Source organism: Erigeron canadensis, chromosome 1 (assembly GCF_010389155.1).
Source record: "Erigeron canadensis isolate Cc75 chromosome 1, C_canadensis_v1, whole genome shotgun sequence".
In the NCBI taxonomy this organism is placed as follows: domain Eukaryota; kingdom Viridiplantae; phylum Streptophyta; class Magnoliopsida; order Asterales; family Asteraceae; genus Erigeron; species Erigeron canadensis.
This window is the reverse complement of record NC_057761.1, coordinates 10,448,900-10,458,046: the sequence shown is the minus strand read 5'-3', so window position 1 is coordinate 10,458,046 and position 9,147 is coordinate 10,448,900. Positions and strand designations below refer to the sequence as shown.

At 33.8% G+C, this 9,147-nt stretch overlaps 1 protein-coding gene across 1 annotated transcript; it reads right to left on the bottom strand.

The window, feature by feature from the left end:
• LOC122604104 (ubiquitin recognition factor in ER-associated degradation protein 1) lies at positions 1-4,271 on the bottom strand. Its single transcript, XM_043777009.1, has 10 exons — positions 4,170-4,271; positions 4,000-4,056; positions 2,787-2,861; positions 2,470-2,494; positions 2,333-2,365; positions 2,127-2,248; positions 1,711-1,841; positions 1,406-1,629; positions 804-1,060; positions 1-399 (listed from the first exon to the last, which is right to left on the bottom strand). The coding sequence occupies exons 2-10, from the start codon at positions 4,000-4,002 to the stop codon at positions 307-309; spliced, it is 963 nt and encodes a 320-aa protein (XP_043632944.1). The 5' UTR covers positions 4,003-4,056; positions 4,170-4,271; the 3' UTR covers positions 1-306.
• Positions 4,272-9,147: the final 4,876 nt, after the last annotated feature.

Below are 9,147 nucleotides of genomic sequence, written 5' to 3'. Positions count from 1 at the left end.
TTTCCAGTTCATAATGTGATTTAAATATCAAGGATTCATACATTATTAATTCCATGATACAAGACATTATATACCTACAATGTCGAATAAACAGTTTCCCATTACTGCCAGGTGACTTGTGAGAGACACATTGGTGATGTACTCAAAAACATGAGCACAAATTAACCCTTAAAGAGCCCCTTCGAGCACACACACAACCATGGAGGCAGTAAACTTACATGATTGTTAACTTTAAATTCAAGGATAAGTTGAATCACAAGTTATAGCCTTGCATGATTGATAAAAGTTAATAAACACAACTGATGGTTAACCCTTCAGTGAGTATTTCTTCCCTGTGAAGGCTTGGAACTTCTGTTCTTCTTTCGGGGGCTGCTCTTGTTTCATCTCTTTAGGCTCTTCCTGTAAAATAGGCAAAGAAGCTTATTAGTGAAAAAATTAATGACAATGTGTACATAGACTAAGATTATACAATGTTTCTACTATGACTACGGTCAACATTGGTGCCCTTGTGGCATATATGGAGAAATAGAAGGGAAGAGGCAGAAGTACCTGCTTAACATTCATAATATGCAGCCTCCCATTGGTGATTATATTATGTATTAATAGATATGTTGCATAATTAATAAAATGTTTAAATATACAAGCATAGAGATCATAACTAAATTTTTTATGGAAGGACGAAGGAATGGCACTTGCAATATGAAAAATTTGCAGAGTAAAAAACAAGTCAAGACCATTCTTAACACACAGAAGACAAGGATGAATATCAATTTATGATCCTTGTATAAGTTGTATGAATATACCTTTTGCTTATGAGGAGCTGGACCGCGGCTGGCATTAGAACCAAAGACTAGTTTTCCTTGAGATTGGCGAGAGGTGCTTTGTGAAGTAGAACCAGTGGATGGCTGCCCGGCTCCACTAGAAACTGCAGGTTGCTTCCCTTTGGACCCGGAAGGGGAGGATACAGGTGGTGGCTGGTACTTTATAGGTTTACCATCCAACCTTCTCCCTGATCCTGTAAATGCATTAAATTTTGGTTCCTCGGCTGGAGCTGCTTGCTCTGTATTGTTATAAATAGATAAATTATTACATAGGAATGGTCAGCAATATGAGTTATATACTTATGATGGGTCGAATTGGGTTATGTTTTAAACTTTTGATGTCACACTGGTCAATATAGAAGCTTAGCATAGGGTCGGAAAGTCGCCCAAAGTATATTTTTAATATATACGAATTATGGTGGTTATTATTTTTTTTATTTTTTTTTGAATAATTCATAAGAAATAATATATAGAAGATAAAATGGAAATATGATGTTAGCCGGCCAACCCAAGCATCTATTTCAAACTGTAATTCAACCCGTCCGTATCTCACCTAGACTTGAGAGATGTAAATTAATTAATACCTTCGGCAGGTGCCTTGCTTGAAGGATCGGAAGCCACAGGCCTCTCTGGTTCCTTGTAATCAAGAGGAGGAGCGAAGTCTACTTCACAGTCAGTTTCAATAATAGTTATCGCACCAGAAGGCTTCGATTCGATAATATCTATGTAGTATTTTTTATTGTTATACGCCACCATAATGCTATCTCCTGTAGTTAAACAGGAAAAGTTCCTCAAAGTTGTCTCTAAGCTGCAGAGGGGAAGAGGATATATATTAAATAATTAACTAATATGATATACATAGCCGAGGTTGACGAACTAGTAGACTTACATAGCTTTTGGGTTTGAAATACTCAAAAAGTCCGATGTGTGTGGTTGCAATTTGACGTATGTACCCTTTGGAAGGGTCACATTCTTTATGCGCACAGTATCTCCTTCTTTTAAAAGCAGATTTTCCATCATCTAAATAGAGACGTCAGTTTACATAAATGAAAAAGCCTTGAAGATTTATCAAGTCTGAATGCCAAAATGGAATGACATGGGGATGTTTGGATTTGTGTTTTCGACTGATTAATATGATTTCAATGACTTGGAATCATAATCAAAAATTTAATGTTTGCATAGATTACTCTGAACATGTGACTATTGAAGGTTCAGATTGAAAATTATAAACAATCAGTTTCATACCACCTGCAGAGAGACTGATTATTAAACAGACAGATAAATATACAAGATATTGAAGAATACCCAATAAGGCATGTATATCAAGCCTTCTTCAGCAATGAACTCGAGAACACCACAATGTGAAACTCTCTCAGTAGCAGTATTGCGCAGCTCAAACAGCATTGGATAATCAATGTGAAGGGAAGCTGCAGTATAAAAGCTTGCTCATTATTATTTTACATAGAATTTACTTTTGACTGCTTAAATAATCTACTACTTGTAAAACTAACCAAGCCGATCAAGAGCAGAAGGAGGCATTATAACTGGAAAAGAAACAGAGAAAGATCAGTAACTGTTTGGCAAACTTACAGAATATTACAAAAATGCAGATACCGGAAAAAAAATAACAAACAAAAAAAACACTCACTTTTATCACCATTTTCGATCTGGGGCTGAAAATAAGAGAGAGTGAGCGAGTGTTAGATCAAAGTGTTGGAAATGATTGAAAAAATCTAATAGAACATGACATCAGTTATCATGGTAAAAACATGTACTCTGTCTATTCCTAATAATTGTCCACTTTTTTGACATGGATTTTTCAATACAAAAATCTACAGCGGTACAAGTACAAATGGTGGACTTGAAAGACTTTATCAATAGCAGAGTAGATGATTTAAAGGAGCAAGCGGTTGTACATATCTAACACATATAATCAACTGATCCATGTTAGTAAAACTTCCAAACCTTGTCAATAAAAGAGGCAGGGTAACACCGATATGTTTGTTCAAAGGATGTTCCATGATATCTGTAATCGAAATACTGCAGTTCAAGACAGATAAGAATTTTTTATTAGTATGGTATGCTTGATATCAATGATTGCTAAAACCATCTACGTGCTAGTAAAGCAGAAAAATAGACCCAATAAAACAAGTACTTCGTACAACGAAAGAGAGATGCAACAACAAATGATCATAAAAGCATGCCTCTTACAAAAGGGGTGAGAAGTCAAAAACACGAAGATGAAAGATAGCTATCTTATCTAACCCTATTGATTTCTTGTGACCTACTTATAAACATAACTTAAGCCAATTCAACCTTTTAATAGCTAAGTGACCATCCATTGTAGTAATTAAATGCAATGCTCCATTGATAATTTTTACTCCTTCAGATGTAAATCATTTTAATATAGATAAAAAACTTAACAATAATGTGAATCAAAAACTTTAGCTAAAAGAACATGTGCACATGGGGATACCGAATACAAAAGATGAGAGCTTTAAGTTATCATGAAAAAACTAAGAGCTGCGGGAGACATATTCCTATTTTTTGTATCAGGTGGAATGAATATTTTAAGATTTTGTTCGCGAAATCCCATCCTTTTCCTTGGCGAGAGTGCAAAAGTTGAATACTTTAACCAATTCATAGACTCTTAAGTTCTAACATGAAGTGAATAACTAGTAACTGAGAGTTACGGTAATGGTGGCACGCATGATGGTAGAATAGCATCGAGACACTAGTAACATCTAGTCATTCGCAAGTAATGTAATCTCATTTGTATAATGTAACATGCCCAATTCTTGTAAAATAAAGAAAACAAGGATGCATATATATATATAAGGCTAACATATAATCAAAATGCGACACAACGGATCAGATGGATGACATATAATAATCATTGAACTTTTCTAATTTGATATACATAAAACATTGAATCATTCATCATCCGGCCTCACGAAATATCCTAATCCAGATTACTACTTAAAAAAAAAGTTATTTTAGGGTTCAACAATTAACTTTAGACAGTAAATTAGTTAAATTGGTAGCAAAATTTCAAGAAATAGCAAGAAAAACATTTAATTTGTTACTAATAAGATTATATGAATATATTTAACAATATAGAAGATAAAACAAGCAAAAAAAATGATAAAAGGAGAGATATAGATGGATAGATACATACCATATTTACTTATCTTACACCACAAATCAATCAATCCCTATATCACACACACAAAAACTGAAACAGAATAGATAATCAATCATGATTAGTATTTAGCTACAAATTATAAGTAAATAATAATAATAATAATTAAGAATTGAAGAAAATTTAGAGGGCATAAATATTCGTACCAAATAACAATAACTTATGTGGGATTCGATTTCGTTTTTGTGTATTTGCAGCCTTGCAGGAGAGAAGGAAAAAATAAATAATCTGCGAATTTTGATGGATACAATTAAATAAATAAATTAATTTATATAGAATTTTGGAAAACAAATAAAATGACTAATGTGCGTAGGCGGTGTTGTGCATACGTTTCCCACGTTTAGCCAATTCTTTGCCTTTGAATAAAGTACAGAATATTATAAGCATATGTCATGTCATCACTGTAGTCTTAGAATATATTAATTAAAGCTAAAATATTATAATTTAAATATATTAAATAAATATACCCAAATCAACTTAAAAATTTACTAGCTTAATAAGCACTCCATCGGTCAAAATACTCTTAAAATTTTCCGTCTATTCACCATTGACCGAGCCATGTATGATAGTGCCCTGCAAATAGAAAAAAAAAACATGAAAAAACTGGTAAGTTCTGTTAGTGTGTTTCAATGTATTTAATCCAATTTTAAACAATAAACCACAAACAAATTAACCATAAGATTCGAATAAACATTTATTCATACAGATCCAGAAAAATTATTCAGGATAAAAAAGGAACCCAGCCAAAGATATTACAAACGTCGATCAAATGATTTTCTCGGCTAATGCAAGAAAGATAGGGAAACAAATTGTTGATAAAAAAAAAAGTCGAGTCAAAAACCTTGCAAATTCATCTCCTATTGTGTTAAATCCTAAACATAACGTGAGTCAAAGGGTTTTATCTAAAGCTATTATTTAAAATTGATATCATGCTTTTCATAAGATCCGAAATATATCTGTCATATACAAACTAAAATGATAAATTGTTCCACCATGCTAAAGAATCATACTAAAACATTCAACACCATCTCAATATGTAGCATTTTCTCCTGGTAGAATAACATCGGCTAAAAAACTACACCATTAATGAGTTAGTTTCAAAACAGATTCAAAATAATCATAGTCGATATATTAACATAATCATAATCTTACTCATAGCAAAATTCGACTTTTTATCTAAAAGTTTATAGAAAGATATAATCGTAAATCTTAATTATACACCATTATTGAACTACTTTCAAAACAATATCAAAACAATCAAAGTATATTAAAGTAATCGGAAACCTACTCGTAGCAAATTTAGACTTTATATCTAAAAGGTTATAGAAAGATATAATCGTAAATCCAAAGAGTTAATATAGGTTACAAATACAAAATTTAATATATAATATTTAAATTAGTTAAGTCATATATCACAACTTAATCAATACGAAAGCTAAAGAAGAAACATACGAAAATTAACTCCATATAAATATTGATTTCAGTATACTCTTTTTTTTCCACCTTTAGTTAAATAAAAAATTTACAGTTTTTTATATTCTAAAAGTGTAAACTATATAATTTGAAAAATACATACCAATTTATCAATAAAGACCATCTCGAACGTTTTGATTTTCTTCGGGTTGTTCCACTCCGAAACAGTCCATACATGCAAGTCACGGAGTCGTAAATGATGGTTAACATGTGTTGGCTTAAAATCTTCAAGATGAACTAATGTGGTCATTTTTTTTTTTGTTGAAGAAAAAGCCATAACGAACCTCAAACTAAATTAAAAGAAATAATAATAACAATAACATAAATATTCAATGTTAAAAAATTAGTAATAATGATTAATTATGTGCAAAGTATATAAAAAGAACAACCTTTTTGTAGTTGATCGTAACTTCTTTTTTTGTGTGGTCTGATTTGACCAATTTATACTCATCGCCCACATCATTATTGGCCATATATTTATATGTTTTAAGTCGATTTTATGTGCATTTGGCGCGTTTATGGTGTTTGTTAGTGTTTACAGGCTCTAAACAGGTTACGCGTTCATTTGGTGCATTTTCGGAAGATTTATTGGCCTAGAAGTTGAGTTGAATTATCGAAAGTTTATGTAAGTGAAAAGACGGCGGAGTTCGGAAAGTAATCGAGATCAAAAGAAGTGTTCTACACAAAGCTTGTGACTGCGCCGCAGTGGAGGTTGCCATGCCCACTGCGCCGCAGCCAAATCCCACGAAAATAATTGGGTTAAATCCCACTGCGCCGCAGTGGGGATTGCAAGGGAAAGATTGCATCGTAGTCGTCAATAGGAAAAAGGAAGCCATGGATACAGGCTGCGCCGCAGTCAGCTAGAAGTCAAAGTCCAACCTACAAGGGTTCTTCAATCTCCAAGCAAGTTTTTCTTAGGCAGATTCGTTGAAGATTCACGAGCACCCATCTAGATCGTATCTACTTTTATTGTCTTGCAATTTCTTTCACTCAAACGATTGGTACAATATGTTCTTCTCTTTATTTGATTATTATTGTTACTTAATCATGAGTGGCTAAACTGTTTATCATCCACCTTGATGAAATGAGACGAATGATGTGATTGCAATATTTTTAATTCAAAAGAGTTTATTTAATTATCATTGTTCCGTGATCTTGATGATTTAATTCTTTTTAATAATTAAATATGATATTGGTTGCATATATTTCTTCGTTGGTGGTGCCAGTTGAATGTATATGTGATTTTAAAACGGTTACTTGTCTATGAGTAATTATCACTAATTCATGGTATGATAGTGAATGTCATTTTAAGATAAGATTAATTTTGTCAACGTGATTCATAACGGTTGGTGGTACCACGTTGTTGTCACATATGTTCAATTGATAATTCGATAGTCAAATAAACTAATTGTTGGAAAAAGTTGTCTTTGCTTTGGTGGTACCGGCTTGGGTAATTCAACTGGCAATTAGGTGATTCGGTAATTTGTTCACGGTTGGTGGTACCACGTGAGCATCTTAAGCTTGTCACGATTATCTTTAAATTCTAAAGAATTTGGTCTTAATCAAATGCAATCACATTTGAAGTCGAGTGAAGTTAAGGTGGATGACTTTTAATTATATTGTTTGAAGTTCTTTTCAATTTTATGCAATTTGTTTGCAAATCAATTTTACTTTAATTATCAAAGAGGACTTTCGAAGCAACACCTGTTTTCTAAACCATTTCATAAAGCAACTAGTCATTTCCAATCCCTGAGAACAAACGCAGACTTATCTCTTAACTATATTACAAACGATCGGGTCCACTGCCCGTGAGTGCGTAGTAGTGAGTTTTTAGGTAGTTCTAATTTTATAAATTTAAAGCTCGATTTTGCACATCAAGTTTTTGGCGCCGCTGCCGAGGATTGTGTGCCGATTTAGTTGTTAATTTAGTGGTTTGATCCTTCCTCACGCGTGAGGAAGTTATTTGCTTTAATAGTTTAGTTCTTTTTCTTTGATTATCAAAGGTGCATTTGACGTGTGGTGTTAGTTGTGTTTTGCAGGTTTGCTTTATTAGTTGATGAACTTGCGTTCTTCGGGGTTACCTTTGAATAGTCCTTTGAGAACTCCACTAAGACGCAGGATCATTTTCATAGCACCACAACCGTATTCACCTCTAGCTTTACCCACTCCTGATTCAGACGAAGAAGGCTTCTATTTAGAGGAATTCTTTAATCTTGCACTTATTAAAGAAGAGATGGGTGAGAAAGACCGAGGGATCCAAATAACATCCGGTATGGTGACCGAGCCCGAACTATTCCTACGGCTCGTGGTTCCGCTATTAGACCACCGGGTGTTGATCAAAATTTCAACTTGAAGCCAAATCATCTTAAGAGCATCGAAGAGCAGAAGTTTGATGGAAAAGTGAAATGGGATCCATATAAGCACTTGGAAAGATTTGAGAAGTTAGCACGGCTTTATCAATATGGACAAAATCAAATGAATGTCGTGAAGCTTGAGACTTTTCCAATTACTTTAACAGGAGAAGTCGAAGATTGGTTCAATGATTTTCCCGAGAATTCGATTACTACTTGGGATCAACTCAAAGAAGCGTTTATTGGTGAGTTTTATTCGGTTAGAACTCAAAGGCAATTGGAAAATTTGATTAGATCCATTTTGCAAGAAGATGGGGAAGATGTTGTTGATGCATGGATACGATTTAAGGAAATGTTGAGAAATTGTCCGGGTCATGAATTAACCAAGGGAAAGTATGTAGAGTTGTTCTTTGATGGATTGAATAAGGCTTCAAAAAGAGGGATGGGGTCATATTTGGTTGATTAATATTCAGTTTGGCATTTGGATGATTGTACCGTATACATTATTTCTATTTCTGTTGGTATCCACCATACGGGGTGATGAGACATTGCATTGCATTTGTATTTTCTTTTCTTTTCTTAGGTTTATTTGTTGCATAAAACAGTTATTACTTTGATAATTTGGAAATTTGGTTTAATTGTGATGCAAGTGCAGCAGGTTTTTACATTTGATGGCTATAGCGCAACACAAGTGTAGGGGGAAACCCTTGGATTCTCTTCTCATCTATTTTCTATGGCACCAATGTTGATTGTGTGATGGTGTGCATATGCTGGCAGTAAGTTCAGCGCCGCATTTTTATTGGTATGTTTGATGCACACACGACTCTCGCACCTTCCGTTTTGTTACAAGTTGTTTCTCCCGCCAAGCAAAGTGTTCTTCCTATCTTGGAAGCTTAATTTGTGACACGGGGTCGACTAACTTGTTTTAAAACGGTATGTGTCCTTACTCCGGTATGTGCTCTATTTATCGATTTTGCTTACCCCTATTTACCTTTTTTTGACCGAATATGGACATTGAGGGCATTGTCCATCTTAAGTGTGGGGGGGGGGGGGTGTCAAATAGGTTTAAGCTACCGGGTTTGTCACTTTTGTTGTTTTGCCTTTGAGATTTCTACCGGTTTTGTTGATGTGTCCCTCTCATAGGCCTTTGCTTTCAATTTGGTGCGATAATAGAAGTTGATATGATTCTTAAACTTGAGTTGAACTTGTCCTTGTGGTAAATTGCTTTTGTCACTTAATTTTTAATTTACTAAGCAATTTTACTATAAAAAATTTTCCTTAACAAAATTTTTAATTGGCG

What these genes read in the sequence shown, in the direction of transcription:
- LOC122604104 (XM_043777009.1), bottom strand. An exon ending in CTGCCTCTTTTATTGACAAG is followed by an intron (nt 2,495 to 2,786) that starts GTTTGGAAGTTT and finishes TCTTATTTTCAG; the next exon opens with CCCCAGATCGAAAATGGTGA. An exon ending in TGATATACATGCCTTATTGG is followed by an intron (nt 1,842 to 2,126) that starts GTATTCTTCAAT and finishes GTCTCTATTTAG; the next exon opens with ATGATGGAAAATCTGCTTTT.